The sequence below is a fragment of the Osmia lignaria genome, chromosome 2, assembly GCF_051020975.1.
Source record: "Osmia lignaria lignaria isolate PbOS001 chromosome 2, iyOsmLign1, whole genome shotgun sequence".
Taxonomy (NCBI): domain Eukaryota; kingdom Metazoa; phylum Arthropoda; class Insecta; order Hymenoptera; family Megachilidae; genus Osmia; species Osmia lignaria.
The window spans coordinates 5,771,580-5,796,794 of record NC_135033.1 but is presented as its reverse complement, the minus strand read 5'-3'; the positions used below and the strand labels follow the sequence as shown (position 1 = coordinate 5,796,794).

Below are 25,215 nucleotides of genomic sequence, written 5' to 3'. Positions count from 1 at the left end.
AAACATAAATATGTTGATACCAAGAAGTCAAAATATATTAAAAATATTCCCAATCGTAAATCTTTATTGAACAGTATTGTTGAAGATACAGAAATGCACTATGAAGTATAGGTGGACAAATTTAACACCTGTTTATGAATTAAAAGTCATATAAAACAACTTCATATTGAAGTATACATAAAACATGTTTGATTACAATACAAAAAAAAGAAATTCACAAATGATAATAAATACAAATGAATAGAAAATGATATATCTAACCAAAACATAACCTAATCTATATATTTACATGCATAAACATATACAAAATTGGGTGTAAAGGATGTTGCATTATTTTATAACATTTTGTTGAAAAACATTTAAAATCAAACACCTGCAAAATAAATATTGCAAACCTATCGTGTAGGTCAATTATAATAACAATGCTTCATTTAATTATAACCTTGTTATCAAGCAATATTAAGTGTAGTCAAGGAAAACAACAATACAAACCTTCGCCCTTTTTCTTCGACTCATGTTGATGCTAGTTGTTAGTTTTTCTATGAAATGTTATCGCAACTAGTCAGAATCACACAGGTTTGTTTTGACTCTTCAAACCGGCGGCACATACAATTATGAGATCCAGAGACTACGGATAACGTAGAATACTACGGTCGACCGAAGCACTGTTTGTCGCTGACATCTGTAGCAAATAACGTTCACTCTTCACCGACTACGGTGAATCACTGTAAAATGTTTCAAGATTTATTTTATACAGAAATTACGTATACATTTGATTTTTCTGATGTGAATGAGCTCGTAGAATGCTTTACAACACTAATGAAATTGAAAAAGAATGTACTGATTTTAAAACACTGTCACTTCTAAGCGCTCTAAGAAAGATACTGTCAGATGGCACTACCAGATTGCTCTGACAGTGCTGTTTTTAAATGGCACATTGAGTTTAACAGTATAACAATGTTATGATACAATGCCAGTTCCAAATGACACACTAGATTATAAATACATATTGTAAATACTAATGCGTAAAATTGAATGTTGAAATAATTACATAGTATTTTTATATTCTCTCCACGTAATTACGAGATTATCTTGTCATTTGTATTACAGCAACCATAAAACTTCTATAACATTTTTAATATATTCTCAACAATCGAGAAATGACAATCCCTGTATGATTCAAATGATGTATACCTTGTTTTGTAACTATGTTTGATTGTGTGTTATATTATGCTTTTTATTTTCAGACTTTCAACATAATAAGATCTATTGTGTTTTCAAACACAAAGAATCAAACCAAGTCTCTGTTTTATTGGATTAATGTCATGTTCAATAGGTATTACAATAAGGGGATGTTATGAGATTTTTAATGCGTAGAATGAATAATTATTAATATAAGAGGTTTCTTTTTTAAGAGTTGATGAAGACCGTGTAAATGAGGTTGGTCCTGATCGTGCATGTGCAGAATGGCTTTTGAAAAATGGGGCACATGTTAGATGGAAAGGTGTTTCTGAACTATTAACAGATTACAATAAATTACCAGTTATTGGACAACAATATTATGTTGAGGGTGTTGATGCTAATGATGCTGGAATATGCGATATAGGATTTGAACATTTCAGTCAGTGTTATAGAAATATATTTATGAAATAAAGTTAAATGTAACCATAATTATTCATTCAAATCTTTAATGCAGAGGGATGCAAGCATGTAAATGACATAAAACTTGAAAGCTGTAGATATGTTGATAATAGTGCTTTACCATACTTATCACTTGTCAAAGATTCATTAAAACATTTGGAGCTTATAAACTGTAAAAGTATTGATGATGAAGGTCTACTAAGTTTAAAAGTATTAAAGTATGTGATACACATATACATTACTAAAATATAATTATTGAAACAATAATTCGATTTTCTTTGTTTTGGCCCACAGAAATTTAGAAAAATTAAAAATTCGAGGATTAATATATGTGAAGAAGAAAGATTCCGTTTATAAAGAACTCACCGAAGCTTTACCCAATTGTGAAATTGACTATCAATAAGCGTACTTTATAATTTAGTATAAGTTATAAAGTTTGTGTGAAACATTGTGAAATGATATATGATAATAAACTATAAATTATGAAGTAAAATTAATATATATGGTTTATAATTAATGATATAAATTAAATCGATTGAATTCAACTAACCGGAAGCACTTTCTGGAAATGAAGATTTACAGTCTTCCCGCCAAAGCTAAGGTGTCACTGAGCTGCGAATGAGGTGTGTTGGCCGCCATCTGTGAAGTATCGAAGTTTGAAATAGTTCTGGAAGTGTTGTGGTTTCAAACGTAACAGTTTTAACAGTGCATTATTGTATGTTTCTTTTATTTTTAACAAAGTTTGGTATCATGCCGCAACAAATGAATGTATTACGCTGTTATTCGTGTAAAATGTATCAGGTAATTCTTGAATAGTTCATATTACGATTAAAATGAAGATTGTATGGTATAACTTCACATGCTTTATTTGACGTTTTATAGGTCCATCTGATTAAACAAGCAAAGAAATGGCAATGCAAAGTATGTAATCACAAGCAGATTTTGAGACAGGTAAGTCTATTATTATTTTCATAATTAAAAAACTACATTTCAAACTTACATTATTGTCTGATGCAAAAGTCTTGATACAATCAAATGGGGTAATAGATATACAAGGTAGTAGTAGAAAATTACAATTTTTAGGTTTTCTTTAGAGGTTCAGGGAAAGATTGTCGTATATGTGTTCAAAAATTGAACATGATGAAAGAACATGGGAATGAAACAAATGAATTTTTTTACGGGGATAACAACATAAATGATAATAATTCTGCTGGCTGTTCTAATCAGTCAAATTCTGGGGGAATTGAAAATAAGTGGGCAAAGTATTTAGAAACACCAGAAGATACTGAATGCAATACATCTAAATTTGTAAATAACGAAAGTAATAGTAATGAAAACAATGATGAATCTATGTACTCACATAATGATGATACAACATATGAATGCTCACAAAATGATTATGTGAATACAAGCATTAATTACTATTATGAAAGTCAGTCTGAGCAAGATCATTGTGATGATAAACATGAATCTACTCAAATTAAAAAGACTGAAACATTTGATGATACGAATAGCTCTGATGGCGATAGCCAGATTTACAACAAAAGTGTCACTGACACCAAATATGCAAGAAACATTTTTGATGACAATGAGGATTTCGATGTTGCTATTGATTTTTGAATTCATTATATAAAAAAGTTATTGGAAACATAGTTCCATTTTTCTGTTGAAGAAAGGTAATTAATCTAATAGAGTAAGGTTTGGTTCAAATAAATGAAATGTTAACTATCATTTGGACAGTATTTATTTATTTATTTATTTATTTCACATGATTTAAATACATGGCTTCAGTTTCAAAATCTTGAAGATGTTCTCAGGACACTATCTGAGAACCTAGTACATAACACAGACATATAATCGTAAAAAAATAAAATGCTAATGGAGACAAGTTACTTAGCTACATAGCTTGCATAGAAGCATATTAAATTCAGTACTTAAACTATGTGTAATTCATTGTAGGAAAGACTGAATATTATATAAAGTTGTCTTTATACTTAACAAAGCATATCCATATTTTTCAATAAATTCATTTTCATATTTTATTTATAACAGCCTATGCATCCATCAGCATTTCATTTCTTGTAGCAGGGACTGTTAGGTATAGCGATCACAAAAGTTTTCATACTGCTTCTAGTAAGACAGGAGATTTGCACAGAATAAATGATGCCAATGATTTTGTCAGTTTCATTGAAACTTATGCAGTCTTAGCATCGCATGCTTTCAGATAACCGCTAGAATTACTTTCATCCTGTCTGTACAGTCGAGTTCATACAGGCCAATAAAGATTGGCTACAATGATTGTAAAGTATTTCGTGGCAGAGTCAATTTATTCTGCATTGTTACTGCTCGAAGACAATAGGAAAAATCAAACGGATGGCAGTTTCAGTAGAATAAACGTCATACGAACGTGTGAGTGTATAAGAAATACCCACGAGAAATGGCGAAAGGCTTTTGGCAGGACCGTTTTACTATTGTGTTCGTTCTTTCGTTGTGCGTTTCAGTCCATAGATTCAGGAATAAAAATTTCAACTGTTCTAATGCGACATGAGATGAACTCTTAGTTTCTTCTCATCTTCCCTTAGACATTCTATTGTCTAGAAAGCTACTTGTATCGATTAATCACTTCGCGATGAATTATCGTGTGATTAATTTTTCAATATAATCAAAGTTTTTAAAATTGCTCTAAATCTCGTTAGGCAAGTTATCGTAGTTGACGAGTTAATCGCGTTTCTTGTATAAAGACCTAAAGAGACGTGGGATGAATAAATTATTATAAAAAATATCTGCTATTAAGTAAAAAAATGGATCCTCGTTTAGATCGCTGTTCCGATTGTTTTCTCGTTCAATAGCATTGGAAAATATACACGGTAAATCCCTCGAGCTGCGACAGTCTAACGAAATCAGAACTTCATCAATGAAATTATCACGTTTCCGTTCCCAATTAAATATCACTAAATAAATTACATTATTAAATGCATCGCGAAATTAATACACATCCAAGGCAATGCTTTCACGCATCCTTCGACGATTTGTTCAATGAAAAACGAACCATGATCAGTACTGGTGTCTGTGCCGCCGATAATTCACCGAGTCTTGTTGTTGATGCTGTCTCCAATTACTTTGCCAGCTTCTACTTCTTCTGTTCCAAACGCTATTCCATAAATAAAAAACACATGAAACAAATATATTTGATACATCGGAAAAATACATTCTTTATTGTTGCTTCGACATGTGTATATCGTGTCACACTAGATCAGGCATGCACACGAATTTCACTGGATAGTCAAGCATTCAAAAATTCTACTTACTTTTGCAACTTTTTTCGTCTCTTATTAGGGGGACTACCGAGTTCGCTTTCACGAATAATTTGTAACGTTGACGGTACAAAGATGTCTTCTATGAAAACGAATAAGTATATGAAAGAGAAATGATCAGACGAAAGAGGATTCGATGTTCTTCTACGTTATCTATGAAACCTACCGAAGGTGTTAGCGTGTTTTCTCTTCGAAATGTATCTCTGATGTTGTTGCGGCTGCGGCAGAGCTTCTTTCGCGCTTCCTACTGTACAGTCCCTCGTACCCTTGCACCCTTTCAAATGTTCCAATTGATCGTGAAGGTAAGATCGTTCCGGGGCTGTTAACGACGATAATCTGTTCCATTGTTCGAACGGATCTAAATGGAAACAATGGGAATAACTTTCGTGATTGCAGAACTGATTCTCTTCCCAACAGGTAAGATTCAGGGAATACTTACCGATCCTCAGGTTATAATACGTGATCAAACCGGTAGTGAACTCGCAGTAAAGGAAATTGTGCGTCGCGTTAATGGTCCTTATGCAGGAGTACGTGTTATTGTTGGCGTTCATACAAAAACAGAATGGACCAGCGCTCCACAATGGGGCAGTCCGCCAATGGTCGTTGTCGTGCTCGAAACAGTTCATCTTTTCTGTCAGACACTCTTTCTCGAGCTTGGCTTTCTTCCTCAACTTTCTTTCCTTCTTCTTTAACCGTTCCTCTTTCAGTCTTCTTCTCTCTTCACGGGCGATCTCCTTCTCGTCCTTCTTCGAGTAGGAATCAGGCTCGCAGTAGCATTTGTGCCGAGCCTCTAGGGGGCTGTTCAGCATCGGTGGTAGTCGACGATTATTATTTGCTATATCAATTATATCTACACCGTGAAAGAAAGATCAATCAGATCCTATGTATAGAATGAATTTTAAAATACTTTGAATATTACCAACCTTGTCTGCTCTTTCTGTCCGGGGACTCCAAGATGGTCACGTCTATTCTGGAGGGTCCAAGATTTGGGCTCGTTCGATTCTTCTGCACCTTTGGAAACTTTTTCGAAGGAATAACTGGTGTAGTGGTTGGTGTCGTGGCAACAGTCGTAGGGGTGAACGTATTTCTGGAACGAGTTCCGGTCGTTCTAGGAACCGCAGGAGTGGTCTTCTGCGACTTCGTCCATTCACCTAGACTGGACGTCTCCGTCGTCGATGGCACCGTTTGCGGGTCCGTTTCCATCGTGGTTTCTTTCATGGACTCGTCCGTGGTTCCGACGGTACTCGAAGTCTCTCTTTGAAGAGTCTCCTTCGTCAGGGTGGTGGGAAGGGTGGTGTACCCGGTTGACTGGTACTGTTGTTTCTGACTTGTTGCTGCGCTTTGAGTAGTCGCAGTCGTCTCAACGATCTCGCTGATGTTCACGCCAGCCTGCACGTCATCGTGCACGCTGTTCGTGAACAGTGTATTATTTTTGCGATGGTGATGAACCTTCCTGCGTCTCTGAGGCCTATCATCCTCGACTTCCGTTCGATTGTTGGCGGTATCTTTTATCTTCTGACGTCGAGACGCCTTCTTCGGTTTGGCCGTGGTCGATAAGGTCGTGGTCGTTGTTTCGGTCGTGGTGATCGTATCCGGGTCGTCGGTGTTTTCTGCAATCGTAACAGTGAACCTGAGCTTCTCCGTAGTACCCGTGGACGTAGTTTTGTCTTCCGTGACTTGGTCCTGCTTCCACGTGGAACGGACAGTTGTAACGGTCGGATTAACAGTGCTGGCGTGATCGTGTTTCTTGTGATGACGGTTCGCGTGATTCTTCGAAGCGTGATGATGCGATTTATGAGGCTCTTGAGTACTCCTCGAACCTTCCTCCGTGTCCCGGCCGACGTGCGGTCGCTTGGTCATCAGATGACGACGTATGTCCTGGAAGAGATACGGATTATGCTCGTAACACTAGATACAGAAATTACAATCAACTCACTTTCAATGTTTCCAGTTGCATCCTCATTTCTCTTATCTGTTGCTCGATTTCTCGTCTCGAGATGCGCCATTCGTTCGGATCCTGATAAACTGTCTCCGAACAGTTCACTCCACCCTGAGGTAGCACCGAACATTTTGCTGGCAGTGTCTTCCGCGTCTCCGAGTGGCGAATTTGGGTAGCCTAAACATAGCAATAGAAACTGAATAGAAATATTTCTCAGTATATTTGGAGTTAATACCTTCAGGTCATCCAGTTCTTCCTCTATGCTCTCCATAATTTTCGTAACATGATCAACGGTGTCTTTCTTTATGGCACTCCTTCGTATCCTCCTGTGCCTCTTCACCACGTCCTCCACGTTCAGCCGACCTTTCACCACCTTATCCAAGCTAGGATCAAAGTCGTCGATCGAATATTCGGACTCGTTCAAATTATCGAACTCGAGCGTGTCGTCGCGCGATGCTCGATTATTAAACCTATTCCTGAAAGCACATCCATCATCGTGGAACCTCGTGTGACTTTAGCTTCGAACAGTATTAACCATCACTTTCTAATCACTGATACCTGGAATATAGACTCGTGTACTCTCTCCTCACGTCGTCCGCAAGTTTGTTCAGTTCCTGGAAGAACTGCTGATCGTCTTCCTCGTCGATGGCTCGCCGGTCACGGTCACCGTCATTATAGTCATCATCCTGGTGGCCGGTATCGCGACCAACATCTTCCGGCGCGTCTCGCTTGCCTGAGAAAAATCGTGATCGTGGCGATGAATTACAAATCTCATCGTCGCGTTCCCATTAAGCGAGATCAGTGATTACGGTGCGGCGTACCACGTCTAGCGAAGTATCTAGCCATATCTGTGTACACATCTGCGGGCCTCCTGTCCCTGCCGAAGCCGTATCGATGTCCCTCGTAGTCGTTCGATTCCAGCCTGGTGTACACGACTCCGTTCGGGGTGAAGCAGGCGCATTTCTTCGAGATTCTTAACGGAGGCGCGGCGTACTTGCACTTGTGCCTTCGCCATCGATGCCCGTCCCTCTCGCAACGCCATTTCTGACCCGGCACACAGTTCGCCTGGGCCTCTGGCCGCGAACACTCGATCGCCAATCGCTCGTGCTTCGCGGAATAGGTCGAGTGCACCGGATGCACTCTGTTGTCCAGATGCGGATCAACGTCTGAAAGAGAATTCATTAGGTGCGATCGGGACTTCTAGAGTCAATAATAAGAGAAATCGTGGGAATAGGCAGGTGTAGACTGGAACAGACTGAGAAATATCACCATCTCTAGGTCCAATAATAAGAGAAATCGTGAAACAGACCAATTTCCGGTACCACAGACTCTATTTCTTATGAATTCCTCTAATTATCTGATGGTCATTTTTGCGGTCGTTTATTCCTTTGTATTCGTTCCCTAAGTCCGTGAATCATCGACTTCATAACTATAATTCAAAATCGCGAGAACGAAAGCGACAGTAGGCTAACACGTGGCAATAAAATGGGATTAGAGATGCATAAATCTTCGAGTGAAAGCTTGACGAGATTTATGATCGAACCGGGGATTATTCGGACCCCTTTTCGAGAGTATAATCCAGACCGACCGAATAAGAAATAGTTTAAGTTAACCACCAGTTTCGATTGCGGCCGATTCCTACTGATGGCGAAATTTCTCTGCTATCTTGCGATACAATGGTACTTGGGACTAATTAAAACTTTGCATCCGGAGAATTCTTTTCGCGGAAAAGTATATCGGAGGGTGCTCGCCGTAGCGTGTCAATTTTATTCGTCAGAGTATAATTTCTGTTTTCAAGATACCCTCGAACGAAACGTCCTCCCGTTATTATTCGAATTTCCACGGGGTGGACGAAACAGCTGCCTCCACTGAATCCCCTCAATCGACTACCGTAAATTCGTACTTAAAGCAATTTATTCGTTGAAGGATCGGACGATAATGCGAGATTACGGCACTCTCGCCGAGCTGCGATTTTATTGCCAACGAAAAGGTCAACGCAGCATCATCGCGAAGCGTTACGTGCTAGGAAATTGTATCTCAGCTGCAGAAAGGCGGTAATAAAAGGCGAAAATTAACGATCATTCTTCGCGTGAAAGGGAGGAAGAAACTCTTACTCGATTCGTCGATGATCGAATCCTCGAAATCCTCGTCCTCGGAGATGTCTTGATCGCTGCCGGTGTCGTTCTCGAAGAACCGATGCTCCGGCTCGTGTTCGCTCTCCATATCGGTCACGTTTTCCTCTTCCTCTTCCGGTGTCCCGTTCGAATGTTGCCTCGTGACCGTTTGATTCTGTTTCCTCGCTTCTCTCGCTTTCGATTCCGCGATCGATTCCGGCGTCTCGCGACGTCCCGATGATTCGATCAGGAACGTGTCCGGCCACTTGAACTTCGATCTTCTGCCGTGTTTACTGGAAAGATGATCGCTCGTTTCTTCTGTTCGACGCGCGACGCGTGTGCGCGTAGGGGAAAAAATTGGCAATGTACTCACTTTTGGAAAAGTTTCTTGAAAGAACGACCGTCCATCTGCGGTGGCGTCTCGACGCCGGCGATATCCAGGAAGGTCGGCGCCAAGTCGATGTTCAAAACTATGTCGTCTACTCTGCAACGTCATATAGATGCTTTATTGTAATCCAATATCTTAGCTCATCCCTCGAACGGTGGTGAATATTGCGTCAGCAGAATCGCTGCAACGTTCTAATTTTCTATGTTCGGTCAAACGACGGCGTGTCAACAATCGCGTTAAACAACCGCAGCGACCCTTCGTTATCTAAGAGAAATACTCGTCGGAGCGAGGAAAACGGAAACGCTTTTTCCTGCAATGCGGTGTCGCGTTTTTTCCCGTGTTCCCGGCTTGCGACAGAAACGTGGCGCCGTTTATTAAATCCAGGAGGCCGCACGCGGAAACGGGCGAGCGGAGAGCATTAATCTAGCAGAGCGCTGTTTATAACAGGCATCCTTATGCTTCAATTTACACGCGAATGGTCGGGGATTCGCGTTCGCACGGTAGTTTGGCAACACGAACCGGTGAATCTTTTTCATCAAGTTTTTTCTCTCGATTAGCCACGTTCCTCCTGGCTAATTTATCTCTCTCGAAACTCCTTTTATCGACGAAAATTACAGCCTCCTCTTTATACTCATCGGTTATTACGATACCGATATTTAAAATGTTCTAATTAAATTCGTAATGTCGGTCATCGGATAACATGTTAACGAAACACGCGTTTGTCACGCCCTTTGTACTCGCCTAAGGGAAATTTATGGTAACAATGTTGATTGAATTCAAGCATGATGGAAAGCTAAATCGAGAGTGTAAGCTTCGAAAAGTCTAAACGAGCTGACACGCGGTCGCGTTGTAAATCTTCCTCCACTTGGTGAATCAATTTAACTAAATGTAGCTACCAGTCTACTCTGTCCGACATGATTTACATCTTCACGCCTCCTCTTCGCGCTTAACCGACTCGTGTGATCGTACGTTTATTTGTCTCCGTTCCCCGATATACGAACCGCGGGAGCTTCTTCTGGACATGACGAATCCGAGAAATCCGTTCGCGATTTGCAATACCAGGAATGCAAAATAATAAATATTCGCTCACATGGTGCCAGGTTCGATGCCAGGCCCTCGGATGAGGAACGGTACCCTCACGTCGAATTCGAAGGGGAAACTCTTTCCTTTGATCAGACCGAATTGTCCCAGATGGTAACCGTGGTCAGACGTGTATATTATGTACGTGTTGTCCAGCTCTCCCAGGTCTTTCAATTCTTGGTAGATCTGTTAACAAGCCATAGGGACGTAAAAACGAGTCGTTTCGACGAAACGACGCTCGGATGTTCCCAATTTCTCTCGCGTTTTTTTTTTGGCAGCTCCGTGGTAAATGGCTAAATTAATAAGTGTCCGCGGAAACGCCATTAAACGCATGAATCACACGTACCCTGTCCACTGCATCGTCGACGCTCTGCAACGTCTGAAGTCTTTTGGTCATCAGAAGATCCGTGAACTGTTTGTGGATCGGTTGCATCTTTTGGGTCACCTGCAGGATCCATTGTTTATCTGGATTCGGCGCGTAGTCGTAGGCTGGGGTGCTAAAATAATAGGAAATATATTTAATAATTTTTATTCAAGGAATGAATTCTGATCGTGTTAGAAATTCGTCAAATATTCGCTAAACGATCTCGTATAAAGTAAACTGCAGAATTGTTTAGAACAGACGAATAGTTTCCTCCCTTTTAGGGGTAAACTATCGACCCCAGTCCTCGAGGACTATTAGTTAGCCGATTAAGTAGCTCGGGTAGCTGGGATTTAGACGGACACGCACAGTACCCGTACGGAATCCGAGCCGGGTAGGCGAAATTGAATTAATCTCGAGTATCCAACGAGACACGGTAGTTCGATGCAACGAGAAGGTGAAACACGCTGGACCCTCGAGACACCGTATCCTCTCTTGCTTTCTCTTCCTCTTTCCACCCAACCTCTCCACCAATTACGCGAGATACGAAATTATGGGTAATTGGCCCTTCACCTTCCTCCGCGTCCTTCAGAAACGCTCGCCTCGAACATGGAAGATCTTTGTTTTATTGGGAGACCTTCGTACGGGATGCAGGAACAGGTTTAACGCTTCATTGGTTTCGTAGAGGACCGAGATTCCGAAGGAAAAACCAAATATGGGCTATTGAATCGCGATATCGACTCGAACTGTTTTCTTTCAATTGGAAAATTAACCTTGGGTCGTTTATGCTTTTGCTCGTTTACACTCGAGAGAGACTATGCAAAGAAAGATGAACGCATTCGACGAGGGTAATCGTCCCAGCACGAAGGTGGCCCTCGGTGCATTACTGCAATTTAAACCGAGGTACAATGTCTATGGTATGCCGTGTTTACTATACAGTGGGTGATCAAGTTATTAGAGCCACTCGCATAAATTGATGATTTTACATAAAAATGATTAATTCTTAAATGAAAACCGAGTTAAACAGAGTTTTTGTTAGTTTTTTATAAAATTCTATAATTTCTTACTCGAAATTCTCTGGACCTCAACCCCATTGAATATTTATGGGAACATTTACTATTAATAATGAATGTCAATTGATTGAACACCTGATAAAAGTATAGGCCAGAAATAAAGCAATCAAAATGAATTGCTTAAAATGCATCGAAAGTACACTGAAAAGAATTGAGGCAGTAATTGCAGCAAAAGACGGGGTTACAAATATAATTTTTTAAATGTATTTGTATATTTTTATAAATATTTTTTTGTATATTAATAGCGGAGAAAACCTTAAAATTGTGGCTCTATTTCTACCCAAACACAAAAAACCCATTTTTCATACCATGAATCTAATAATTTGATCACCCACTGTACTGCGCGTACTTCTACTAGCGTTAGCGTACCCTCTCATTTATTCGCAAGACAAGATATTACGAAAGCATCAGGAAAGATCTGTTCGGTAGCTGTTCGTGGCTCCTAGCTTCGAATTGATTCCAAGAAACGAAATTGAGACCTCAACGGGCAGATGCATGTCGGCGCTGCATGAAAACGAGCGGTTCGCGTGCACCGATCCTCGTACGCGACGTAATCTCGAAAAATACCCGTTTCTCTTCCACGTTTCATCAGCTTAGCTCGATTTTCGTGAGAAATCGTGCGGTCGCATGAAAACGCCACCTGCATCCGCGCCGGTCTCGGTTATCGAAGGAGATCGTTTGTTGGAAAAACAAACCAACGATTCTGTGGAAGGAGAAGAGAAAATGAGGGTGGAAAGCAGCCAGCGTGGAAAAACGCGAACCACCGAACGAAAACTGGTTGGATCTTAAAGAGGAACACGGTTCGCGTTAATTTCGTCGGTTAGCCTTTTCGTTTGCTCAGCTGCCGAAGGAACGAAGGAAAATGGGAGGGGGACGCGTAAAGCAGCCCGACGCTTTATGCAAATTTAAAATAAAGCGCGCAATCTGACGGCAGCCCCGAACGAAGAATACTCGGCGCTCACTCCGCTCGCGTATTTCGTCTGGACTCCTTAATTGCGGCCTATTCTGCGTACACCGGCTCGCCACGGCCACTTAACTTTCCCGCGAGACACTCCACGATTATATTTGCACCCAGACACGTGCCCCCGCGCCGCCCGGCTCCCGACGCCCGCCACATCTCTGAATCCGCTCGTTTGTCTCCGCGTGCATCCCTCGCGCGCATACCATTCGGGAACCGAGCTGTCTCTACTGCGCTACACCGCTAATCGACCGTTTCTGGTTAATTATAGAAGAGTTAACGCCTTCTACGGTGAACAGAATTCGACCCGTTCGCTGTAACCGAGTTTGCTCTTCGAATTTTTACCAATTAACCTGCTATTCGGCTAATTTCTTACGCGTTTATTATAGATGAATTCGTTCGTCGGTTGCGCGAATCGAGTGTTAATTGATAGAACGAGAGGATAAACAATTGGGTTATTAGGTTCATTGGTTATCTCGGCGACGTAGAGACAACTCGAATCCCCTTCACACTTAATGATCAGTATTAATATTAATAACATGACTCGTGAGTTATGTTGCATTAGCAAAGGCTTAGCTCCGGCATTCAAGTGTTAATCGCGCGGAATTGAATATTCTTTAGAAACGTTTCCACTCTCCGTGACGCAAGGATACCGGGTAACGTTGGTAATCGATATTCGATAGATTCGAAGTGGCTGTCAAGCATACCCGAGTGCTCCAGGATCACGAAAAGAGACCACGTAGTACAGAAGAAAAATAAGTGCTCCTAGGTAATAGCCTCCATCGAAGACAAGCTTCCTTGATACGGCTCTTCTTTTTATCCTTCTAACGAGAATGACGTTCCCAGGTTACTCGAAAAAGCTACCTCTTGACGAACTTCGAAATTATAACGCAAGAAATTGTTCCTTTTCTCGTCCGGTTTTAAAATAAGCCATTTTATAGCATTGCCTTTTTCTTGCTTTCTCTTTCGGTACAAGGTCCCCCGCGTCAGCCGCGAGGCTAATTGCCGCATAAATTTCTTCGGCTAATTACTCCGGCGATAAATTCTGATTATCTGATCGCCGGCGATATTAACGGGCCAGTGAGTTTCGTTGGGAAGGAAAATGGAGCGGTTGCGGGAGAACGCCACGGGACAATACACGAGGCACGGTTTAGGTCGCCGTACACGCCGAATATGTACAAGTTAAATCTCTGATAAACTCAACTCCCTCGCTCGGTTGCCCTCGGATTAGTCACGGTGAAAGGGCGCTGTCAAAATACAAACACGCTCGTTCCGCGCGATAACGCGAGCGTATCGTGTCCGAGTAGCCCGAAACGCTTAGCCGGACACCGCATCTCGAACCCATTAACGCGACCGTCTCGCCCAGATTACAGTTGATTGATTCTGTTTAATCGGTGATGCTCGTGGACCACGTGGAATCGAAAACAAACCACCAGTTGATCCACGCCTCCACATCCACGAGCAGAATATTATTGCCATATTTTCATTAATTTATCCTTCACTTATATGTCAAACCTGAGTGTTTCCACTTGTCTGACTCTTACTGCATGATATTTTACTGGTACTCGCTACGATTCGATCTAACCATAAGCTTCTTTAGAATAGTACACATTTTGAAGTTAGAATGTTTTTTTGTGCTCTAAGGAGCTTTGCTATGGTTAGCGATGGATTTAGATCGGCGTCATTAGGTTGGAGAAGTGCTCGAGAAGTGCACACGTCACGTAGGGTGTTTCGTTTATCTCGACCTGCTTGACATGAAAATTCTTAAAGAAAGATTGATTTCCTTCGAACGAGTTGATATTTAAAGCAGCTTTCTCTTTCGAGTCATTGACATTTCTTTTCTTAACCGAATGGCATATTGTTCTCGCGATGTTAGTCATAGGCAAACGTTTCGAATGCTTGTCGGGATTGAATCAACAATACGTAACGCGTAAGTATTTCAAATGAGAAATAAGAATTTAGGAGAAAGTTTGCTCGACAGCTTTGAGAGATTAAGTATTGAAAATTATGCGGTCGTACGCTTAATAACGCGTCTTGCTACACGCGTTCATTCTCACCGTGTCAATTAACGTGATAACGTCAGGAACAAGTGTTGTCGGCAAATAATTTCTTCAATTAAGAACAGCAAGGATAATTCGACTGTTTTAACGCTGACATTATCGTTTTAATTTCCCGACTCTCTTAATCCACTTAATCGAATCGGGTAGAAAGGCGGGTAAGAGGATTTCCGTTCGTTTAACGAGAGAAAACGCCCGTTTCCTCGCCGGGGTAAATCACGTTTTTCCTCCGGGAAAAACTCGCGAACCTCTCGATTTCGATCGATAAACAGGGTGTCCTGGTATCGCGCAAGGCGATCGCTTATCAGATGTTATATAAAACAGATAAGAACGTTGCGGTGCTCGTAAAAGTGAATTGCGGCCAATCGGCCGGTAAAACGAGCCACGATTCTCGTACGATGTCGTTCAACCTGACATGCAGAATTACGCGAGGCATACGTTACACGATCAACGCGCCGTGCCGTGTTACACACTTAATCGAACATCGTTAAATCACGCACGCTAATTTACAGCGAATCGAGAAACGGTGAGATTAGACGCGTTCACCTTGTAATAAAAAGCGACGGTAATTACACCACTTAACAAGTTTTATTTTTCTTTTCTTTTCCTTTTTTTTTTTTACCCTTTTACACTTGGGTTTGAAGAAATCTTCAGAAATTAATGGTAAAGCAATTTGAAAATAAATAATGAGGGAAATTATCGCGCGATAAACGCCATACTAAAAAGGTTAAGAGTGCAGATACTAGTTCATGTAAAAGCGTGGTGAAAGCTCGTAATCGCGTACGGATTAATTTTCCTGTTCGATCGGCTTTTGATGGACGAGCGTAGAATTAAAATGCCGGTTTATGGAATTAAACGGCTAGCTAGAGACGCGCGTACCAGCGACCGCGCTAAACTACTCTGATGCCGGTTATGCATCACGTGTAATTATAATTTACGACGTTACGTATTACACCGCATATTCGTGCAAATACGATTTACAACCCTCGCTTCATTTTTCATCCTCCGTAGAATACGAGTAGAACCACGGTGACATGAATTTACGGGCTTTAATTTGTAACCCGCAAATAAAATAAATGGGATACACCACGCGGATGCACTCTTGTACGCTTGTTCTTTTCGAGGTTTTAATTGCTCCGCCAAGTACAATAGGATGACGAACGATAAATCGAACGCGTTCTACAGAAATGTCGGCCACTTTCGACCGATTCGCTGCGCTTGAAAATTCGGTAATGAATTATCCTGTCGCCAACAGAACCTACCGCATTCGAATAATAATACGTTCCTGCCTAAAATAGAGATTTCTTTTCCATTTTGGATAAAGATTTTATATTCCTTGTATGAATAAATCCAGATACATTTGTACATTCGAATCGAAGACTGAAAATATAAAAAGAAAGATTGCCGTTGAATAGAAACAGTATCCGCTTACGATATTTACTGACATCGTATCGCGTCGTCGCATCGAATGGAGGAAAGATCCCCCTTTAGAATCGATCTGACAAAAATACGGCGTACAATGAGGCAATCTGTAGTCTCCGGTTCACAAAAGAGCCCTTCGCGAAACGTCGCGAGTTCCTCCCTCTCCTGCTTGGTCCCTGAATCGTAGTAGTCACCAGGTACGCGTCCAGCCAACGAAACGTAGACAAGAGGAAGGGACAAAGGGACTACGAGTCGAAGTTGGAGGTGAGAACAGGAGACGCGATGTGTTTTTTTTTTCCGTGAAAACAGAGACAGGTGAATATAATAGCTGCATCGTGGCGGTACAATGACGGGCGTTGTCCAGAGGGGCGAGACGAGACTGGCAAGAGAGGGGTGCACACGTTTTTTTTTTTTAGCGCTTTTCATCAGCGCACACTGTTCGCCCCGTCTAGGGCACTCCATCACGCGACGATGACACCCCGTGTGGCTGCAGTTATCTATCCAGTTGTCTAGTCTAGAGTGCCTCTGTCTCTCGTTTTCGCCTTCAGACCGTGCTAGCTCTTTTCCGTTTACGAGACGTTAAATTGTTCGTTGGCGAAACAACCGTTCGCGAATCCCGTCGTTTCGATGTTCGTCTTCTTTCCTGTTTTCTGGCGAAAATTAGTAGAAGGCGGACAACGAAATTTATGGAGAACGGACTAGTGGATCGTCAGGTGTTAAAAGGGGTGAACTGACCATCGGGAATGGGGGAAGGGATTTGAGGACTAATTAATTCGAATTAGAGCTTGTATTTTACAAATCTCGTCGTTTCGATATTCGTCTTCTTTCCTGTTTTCTGGCGAAAATTAGTAGAAGGCGGACAACGAAATTTATGGAGAACGGACTAGTGGATCGTCAGGTGTTAGAAGGGGTGAACTGACCATCGGGAATGTGGGAAGGTATTTGAGGACTAATTAATTCAAATTAGAGCTTGTATTTTACAAATTGGCCCATCGTGTCATTAAACTCTCGGGAAAAATTGAAATTCCAATCCGGCATTGGGTGTTAGACTACGATTACAGTAAATGCATTTTCTTGGGACGTTCATCGGGAGGACGAGGAACCTTCAACACCGGACGTCAAATGACTGTCTGTCGCTAGTACACTCGCTCGTTCTTAGAAACAAGGCTTATTGTCAGGAAGCACGTTTATGGTTTGTTGCGTTGGCGTTTGTTACTATGGTGCCGTTGTTTCTTACCTCTACGTGGTCGCGAACGACACGGTCACGTCGTTGGAAAAGTGTGACTACCGTGATCGAATCGATCGACGAGTTGAATACAATCGATCGTTGATTGCGTATTTCTAACCCCTTGTACTTGTGCTTGTTTTATAACCGAGATACCTCAAGTGTCCCGCTTAAAAGGATCTAATATTCAATGACTAGGCTTATCAGTTTCCGTATGAAAATTTCAAACAGCCGTATTAACAGCTAAAGTTCTATAATACGGCAAGAGTGAGGGTCGTTTGGAATTCCGAAAAGCTGTAGTTCACCTCCGACAGCTTTTGCACGTTGCATAATTTAACGCGTTAAAGGAATTATCGTTCTGCCGTACGTCTTCGAAGGTGAACGCGACGATAGGGAGAAAAGGAGGGTAAATTGCGAGTCGAGGAGGGTATATAAGAAAGGCGAGAGCAGTGCGTGCGTAAATAATAATGCAGCCAGTTGCTTCGAATTGCACGCTCTTACGTGCTCTTCCTAGCTGCAGACCCATTTCGCGAAACGATCAAATTGGAACGAAGAAGCTGCATTCGAGATGAAATTCCACGATTTGCGAATACTGAACTTTGATTCGACGCGCGATTCGCCCTCGTTAGCTCTTGGACCGGAAACTCTCCACGTCGAGATTCTTCCAAAAATAATTAAATAGCATCTGGCGTAACAAATGAAAAAGTTCAAATCAACAATGTATACACTGTTGAGGTAGAGTTTAAAAAAGAAATGCGTGAATTTCATTAATTAACACTTTGAGATGCAAGCGTTAGAATACTTCTCTGATAGTATTTTTTTTTCAATTATCACATTCTGAGGGGAAGTAACGAATAAATGTCGAAATTCATTTAATATTTTACGCGTATTTTCATCAAACTAAAGGGTTAACGAAAGAATTAGAGAGCGTTAGATTGATTGAAACGAGGAACGGAGCAAATATTCCGATCCGGGCTAACGAAGTGACCCAGATCCGGTTTTCGGTAACGAAGGCAAACAGAAGTAGAAACTTTCATACTTACTGATGAGTGGTGACGTTGAAGAAGAGATGCGAGAACTGCGGGGCCGAGTCTTCCGGTCCGTGGGGCGCCGGGAAACTCGCGACGAGCATCACCGGTTTCCTGGCGAAATTGTGTTTGCTCTGACGAAGGAAAGCCACGCTGTCGTTCGCTATCAGGTCCGGGTAATAGTCCTTGCTGTACTCGAAGCCGTGCTTTATCTTCTTCCCGTTCATGTTCACGCTGTAGTTGTAGTACCGTGAATTCATTATGAGACCTCCCCATTCCCGCCATCCGGGCGGTATGTACGAGCCGTTGTACTTGTTCAGATACTTGCCGAAGTAACCTGAAACGTATATTTACGATATAACGTCAATTAAATATCCCGGGAATCGCGCAGCCGCATGCCAAAACGATTACGCGTTCGAAGAAACAATGCCCGCGATACTTTAGCAACGCGCGTTTCTTAAAGAATCAATTGATCCGGGGTTAAAGGGAGACTGGCAAAAAAAAAAGATAAAAACGCGAATCAAAGCGTTGGCATCGAGTGAATAATGGCCACGAGGTGTGGCCTATTCGTTACACTAGGCTCTAATGAAAGAAAGATCTCTACCCTAACTATCGTGGTTAATAATTAATGTGACGTGGACACGCTCGACTCGTCGCAGGAACTGACTCATGTAACAGATCGATTACAAGCCCGCTGGTTTTGCTTTTATTTTAACCAAACCGAAGGCTGGTAACCAAGAGACACGGTCGGTTTTGTAAAGAACCAACAGACCGATGGAAATATTCAGAAATATACTTCGCTGCAATTTCGTCCCAACGAAACGTGGGGATAACGAAATTTCCAGCTTCCCACGGCTGGAAATTCCAGGCGAGAAACATCCCGAGGGCAACTAGTGCTTTTCCTAGCAGTGGATCGCGATAAATCAAAAGGCAATCCCATTTTCCGCTTGCCGAACCCCCCTGCTCGTATACAAGCAGCTCGGTCTAGATTCATCTCCGCTAACGTTGAATTATTCATACGGGTAGCATCAAATAATTAATTCAAAAAGTACCACCACCTTAGTCGTTCCTGTTGCGTTTACATACCTACCTGTACCTCGTACGGTAGTCACTGCTGTATCGAGAGCCTATAAGCGGGGCTTATTTATAACAGTCGCGGGGAAAGGGTGGCTGTTTCGGTTCGGACAACTTTTTGCCGGTCCAGGACCACCTAGCTGGACCGATCGCATTACTCTCGTTTTGCGTTAACCGATGACATCTCAATAAAAGACCGCCTTGTCCGGTAAATATAAAGAACGGTAAATCTTTCTGGGAGGGTTGCGATCGTTTCCAGCGAAAAATCGCGTCCTCTTTGACGATATTTCCTTATCATATCTGTGATTAGCGCTATAAATTTAATATAATCGAATACCTAATTAGAAAGAAAAATAATGAAGAAAATTCCAAGTAACATTAATTTATTTATTTATTCATTACTAAACGGGATTAACCCTTTGATACAAAATTTGACAGAAATTATTTTGAGAACCTTCGTGTATATAAGATACAACATGGTACTAGCAGCATTCAGAAATATGGTACAATAAATTAGGCAGAATAAATAGTACAGGAAAAAAGGTATAATCCAAGACATTAATATTCATTTAAACTATCGATTGACATTTTCAATAACTCTACCACCGGCACTAAGACCAAAATCTTTAGATTATTTCAACGTTAATTTTAACATTGTGCATTTTCCGAATATAACCATATAATCACATATTCATATCAAATGTGTTAATTGCGGAGGTACTATTTTTATGTGTTTGAATGGGCATGCGCCTGTATAATAAATAATAATAATATTATGTAAATTTCTTAAGGGGTAGCGAATGAAAAATGTATCAGCTTCGATTAATATCTCGTGTCTCTCATTTCCTCGGGGTCGTTGCTACGATCACGTTCACCTCAAGTGCACTTTACACGACGCTGACTTAGCGCCAGCCTAAAAATACCTGGATGCACTGGGGCAGCCGCAAATATCAATTAGATTCTTATCGCGTTGTACGGTGTACAGTGTCCTGCAATAATGATCGACCAGCTCGTAACGAGTGTAATTGGCCGTAACATCCTTTCGTTTAATCATCATCCTCGTATCGGTCTCGTAAAATCAAGCTGCTTTATAGATTCGACGTTCATTTTAAGGAAATTGTAGCGTACAAACGAGCCAGGTTTTCAATTATAACCGCGACGTGCGCTAGAACCATTTCTCATCCTGATACCCGTTCCCTGTTTCGTCGCTCGCTCGATATATCAACGCTGTTATCCAGCTGAAAACGAGCATACGTCAAGGAACAACCTTCGACGTCGTCCTGGATTCGTCGCGGTCCGCTGGCTCGATCCATCCCTTTCGCGAATCGGCCGGTCTGGCCCATATTCCGACTGCAATGTCTCGTGTATATCCGCTGCATCGACCGTCGCAACCATTCCGATTCCCCTCACCGGGATACACGCTCGTTTTATTTCTGCGGACCGAGGCTCGGCCCGCGACTGGCGCCAGGATATCACGGACCTCGTCCTTTTGTCCCGCTTTGTCGGGACGGACCGATCGAGCGACCGTGTGTCTCGGTTTTTTACGATCGGCCGGCATCGAGACCGAGCTGGTCGTTATTTTTGCGTTTTCACTCGCGTCTAGCACGCTTTTTCTGCGTCCACTGTGGATCGTCTCCCTGCGGGGTCCTGGCTGAGCTTCAGAAGCAACAGGTAACGCGGCTATCGTTCGCGTCCGCTATGGATGACTGAGAATCGAATTGACACGCGTGTTTCAACGATCCTTTAACTTGTTATTTAATCCTTTAATTATTCGAGCCATAGAGATAGCCAACTTAATCAGGGCATATTGCTGGAAAGTTGAAACGCGAGGTACACGTATGTTAGCTTTAATAGCGAATCCCATTTAGAGCAAAGCTCAGGGTTCACTGTACAAAATCTCACGCTCTACCGAGCTCGAGTTAAATCCGATTAGCGACAGGCCAACGCAGTTGGTAAATCTGGATGAAAGCTTCTGTGTTGAGGTCCCATCGAAACGGCTTCGAGTTCGTTTAAAAAGGAGCCTCAAGGTTTTGGCGTGGCCGGCCGTTTCGGATTCCTGTCACGAAATCTGGCCAAACGGTGTCCGAGTTGGTCGGATTAGCGAACGGTATCCTCGGTGAAATTAGCAAGGCTAAGTGCACGCCGGTGTATTCGGCACATCGCGATGTACCAAATCGGTAATAGTAGGAGTTCCAAATTATTTCGGCTCGATGGTTTCGTGCCAGCCGGGTATTAACCCCGTTTTCCATGGAGGCTGCCCGATCCGCTCGCGTGTCGACCGATGCCCCCGTCATCCCGTTCCCTGCGATTTTCAACGTGGACGATTTAAAGGCTGCATCGCATGCAGCCCGATTTTAACGAGTGGCACGAGCTCGTGAAAAGAGTCCCGGAACAAATAGAGGAAGTTTAACGTTACCCGCGAATCACCGTGATCGTTATTACGTGAAAAATTTCGTGACGATGGTAGATTAACGATGATGGAAAAATATCGCTATCCAAGGATAAACCAGCAACGATTCCCGCATCGTGGTACGTACTAATTTCTGCCGCCATGCGACTATCATCTTCGCAGCTCGTAAAGAAACGGACGATCGAGGGGAAACAAGTAGGAAGAAGAAAAAAATCATCGCGTTAGAACGGATGTTCACGCTGGTAATAAGACAAATCGGTCCTTATTATCTGCATAATCATGATAACTGCATAATGACGGTACATCAACATAAAACGTTGCTACCATACATCGTCCAGAATGATTTTCTACGATTAATGCATGCATGCATGTAGAATACCGACCAAAAAACTCGATGCACGCAACCAGCAGAACGTAATTGCACTTTAATCTACGGTGCTTTTCAATCGCAAACAAATCATTCAATCGAACCCTTTCAAGAATTCTACGGATCATTCCCCTCGTTAAATGCTCGTATCTGTTAAGAATGTAAAAAATCGAAGAGCAAACAGCCGAGGATAGTTTCTCATGAAAATTATGGTTCATTTCTCACGTGTCGGTAAGACGAGCAAAAAGCGGCACGAAAATCACATCCCTTGTTGAAAGGGTCTGCGGGACGGCTGGTTAAGGTGTCATTCGTTTTTACCGAATCGCAGCCAACGCGCCTTTTGACGACGCGACGGTGCGGAGAGGGTCGCAAAAGCCCACTGAATGCACCGATCCGCAGAGCTGCACCTGCATATCGTGGGGGCCCTTTTGTGAACAACGTGTGTGCGACCCTTCTCTGCGATCCAGTGAACGTGTGGGTGCCCCAACGTTAAGTCCACCTCGTCTTCGACCTTCTCCCTTCGTTTCCCTTCCTGAACATCGCTCCTCTTTCCTTCGTGTTCCACGTGCACTCGAAAAACTTGCGGCGCGTCCTCTCGACCAGCAACAGCCACGAACAATGCACTTCCACGGGTCTGCGCCATGGCGCGATTTAAATTTAGATAATCTCACCTGCACGAACGTACCACGGTACACCGCCACCTAACCACCCTATGTACACAGAAATGTTTTTGCCACGGGGGTCCGCGCTTTTTTCGAAAACCCGGTTACACGCGAGATCGAATTAAATAGTTATTTTACAATCATTTTGAGCTGCAATTTCTTACGCTTCGATGGGAAATGTATCTTATTTAAGATTTATATTATTCTTCTGTTTGGGATGTAATATAATTTCGTTGGTGGTTCCTTATGGAAATAGACATAGATTGGAAAAATGGCTGACGGATAACTAAAGACACTAATATTTTTATCATTTATCATTTATTTGTTATGCTGAAGATAAAAAACTAAAGCTTGCCAACTCTCAATGATGTAACCCAGCGTGCGCGGAAAATCCTGGGATTTTTATCCCGCGTGCTAGGGTCAATGCAGATGTCGACCCGGGGCCATTTCCGACCTCAGCAGAGTAAGTTCCTGAGTCCATAAAGGTCAGCGCGTGTACGGAAAGACAAAATCTAGCCGGGGTCGTCAGGCAACTGACGAAACCGGTGGTGATATCGTGCTTGGAAAAGGATAATCCCTTTGCATAAACACTCGGATTATCGGCAAGCGTTCATCAGTTCTTGAGCCTTCGACGTTCGACCGTACGTTCATTAGTTCTTGAGCCTTGCGCGAGTGAACGCACGATTCGAAAGCCGTTTTTCCAAATCGAATGTATATTCACATTTCATCAAATCTTAGTGCGCGATCGATACACCCGTTAAGTGAGAATCGTGAAACTCTCGAATGTGAATTTTCTCTTGGAAGTGTTTTTACGAGAAGTTTCCGTTTGATTGGATTACAATGAATGAACTCTTCGTTCGATTGCCGAAGTTCAGTTAGTGAGAGACGATTACTGCTCCGGTAATCGGCTATCTGCGAAGTTCGTGAGTACAAGCGTTTGGTGGTTTCGAAACTAGAGATTCTCGGAATTGGAGATCCTCTGCTAGGTATTTTAGAACTGAACGCTATTATTGTTCAACGTTTATTCAAATAGTGAGTACAGAAATTAAAATTGACGATATTTCCAACTATAGGAATAGATATAAAAATATTCTTTTTTACAAATTGAAATCCCAAAATCGTATGCATCCTAACTTTGATTTTCCACCTGCATCACATCCTAGCCTCGCGTTATATCACATTAAATGTGATATGTGAAATGTGAATTCAAATTGACGATATTTCTAACTATAGCGATAGATATAAAAATATTCTTTTTTACAAATTGAAATCCCAAAATCGTATGCATCCTAACTTTGATTTTCCACCTGCATCACATCCTAGCCTCGCGTTATATCACATTAACGTTCGCAGAGGTGCGTTGATGCGATCCTTTGGATTTTAACCGATATACAATCGGGCTGAAACAGCTGCGTCGGTAACAAGCAACAACAGCAATCTGGCCATTCCGATAACGGGTAGACCTCGCTCCAGGATGCTCACGAACGAGCATCGTCCAGACTTTCGTGCGGTACCGGCGCATCTCTGCTTGTATCTACGTTCAGTTCCTCCTTGCCTAATCGTACAGACGATCGTGCACATGCTACGTAACCTGAATGGCGCGAGATATCGTCCTTGAATGTCCTTTTCACCCTTAATACAGAGAAGATTCCCTTTGTTCCAAAACAGGGTTGACAGTAAATCGTGCATCCTCTTTGTTAATAGAACAACATCTCTTCGAGTGATCGCGACTGTACTTTTCTCTTCTTCTTCCTCTCTCTCCTTCGGGTTGCTTCGTAATCGTTGTATTCGAGATTCAAGGAATAAACCTATTCGATTGCCATATACGACATCCCGGAACCGTGCGAACTTACAAGCGTATAAGGAGATTTGTTTTATTGCCATTCAGCCACGGTACCTCGTGCGTAAAGGTAGATGGGTCGAGAGGTTCCTCGGGGAACGTCGATGCGAAAATACGACCGCGAACAATCGGACATCCCTAGTAGAACGTAAATTCCTTGAAAGGGGACGCCGTTCATTTAATCAGGAATTTTCTCTCAACGAGTGGAAATGAATCGTCGATCGTGTACCAGTCGCGAGTGAAAGAGTTTGAAAACTCTGTG

At 42.3% G+C, this 25,215-nt stretch overlaps 3 protein-coding genes across 6 annotated transcripts in view; 1 reads left to right on the top strand and 2 right to left on the bottom strand.

The window, feature by feature from the left end:
* The window catches only part of Su(var)3-3 (lysine-specific histone demethylase Su(var)3-3), a 92,165-nt gene extending 89,925 nt beyond the window's left edge, over positions 1-2,240 (bottom strand). The window contains exons 1-2 of the mRNA XM_034327681.2: positions 2,192-2,240; positions 493-725 (exon numbers count right to left, since the gene is read on the bottom strand). Of these exons, the coding sequence (XP_034183572.2) occupies positions 493-516 (24 nt within the window). The 5' untranslated portion in view covers positions 517-725; positions 2,192-2,240. The remainder of the gene's footprint in view (positions 1-492; positions 726-2,191) is intronic.
* LOC117605893 (ATP synthase subunit s, mitochondrial) lies at positions 930-3,341 on the top strand. 2 transcript variants are annotated; one of them, XM_034327686.2, is made up of 7 exons: positions 930-1,172; positions 1,248-1,336; positions 1,416-1,621; positions 1,697-1,859; positions 1,936-2,442; positions 2,524-2,592; positions 2,725-2,795. In XM_034327686.2, the coding sequence occupies exons 1-5, from the start codon at positions 1,161-1,163 to the stop codon at positions 2,042-2,044; spliced, it is 579 nt and encodes a 192-aa protein (XP_034183577.1). In that variant the 5' UTR covers positions 930-1,160; the 3' UTR covers positions 2,045-2,442; positions 2,524-2,592; positions 2,725-2,795. The 2 variants fall into 2 exon arrangements, with proteins under 2 accessions (XP_034183577.1, XP_076546504.1); XM_076690389.1 differs by lacking the exons at positions 930-1,172; positions 1,248-1,336; positions 1,416-1,621; positions 1,697-1,859 and having other exon boundaries at positions 2,054-2,442; positions 2,725-3,341.
* Positions 3,342-3,399: 58 nt separating this feature from the next.
* The window catches only part of Sulf1 (Extracellular sulfatase Sulf1), a 60,788-nt gene continuing 38,972 nt past the window's right edge, over positions 3,400-25,215 (bottom strand). For 2 of the 3 annotated variants that reach the window (XM_034327674.2, XM_034327675.2), the window contains exons 4-17: positions 18,616-18,937; positions 10,823-10,973; positions 10,487-10,662; positions 9,382-9,492; positions 9,009-9,301; positions 7,716-8,060; positions 7,453-7,627; positions 7,130-7,370; positions 6,892-7,071; positions 5,879-6,833; positions 5,395-5,805; positions 5,122-5,313; positions 4,950-5,037; positions 3,401-4,792 (exon numbers count right to left, since the gene is read on the bottom strand). In XM_034327674.2, coding sequence (XP_034183565.2) covers positions 4,696-4,792; positions 4,950-5,037; positions 5,122-5,313; positions 5,395-5,805; positions 5,879-6,833; positions 6,892-7,071; positions 7,130-7,370; positions 7,453-7,627; positions 7,716-8,060; positions 9,009-9,301; positions 9,382-9,492; positions 10,487-10,662; positions 10,823-10,973; positions 18,616-18,937 — 3,737 coding nt within the window. In that variant the 3' untranslated portion in view covers positions 3,401-4,695. Of the gene's footprint in view, positions 4,793-4,949; positions 5,038-5,121; positions 5,314-5,394; positions 5,806-5,878; positions 6,834-6,891; positions 7,072-7,129; positions 7,371-7,452; positions 7,628-7,715; positions 8,061-9,008; positions 9,302-9,381; positions 9,493-10,486; positions 10,663-10,822; positions 10,974-18,615; positions 18,938-25,215 lie in introns of all 3 variants that reach the window. The other variant, XM_034327676.2, reaches the window with a different exon arrangement.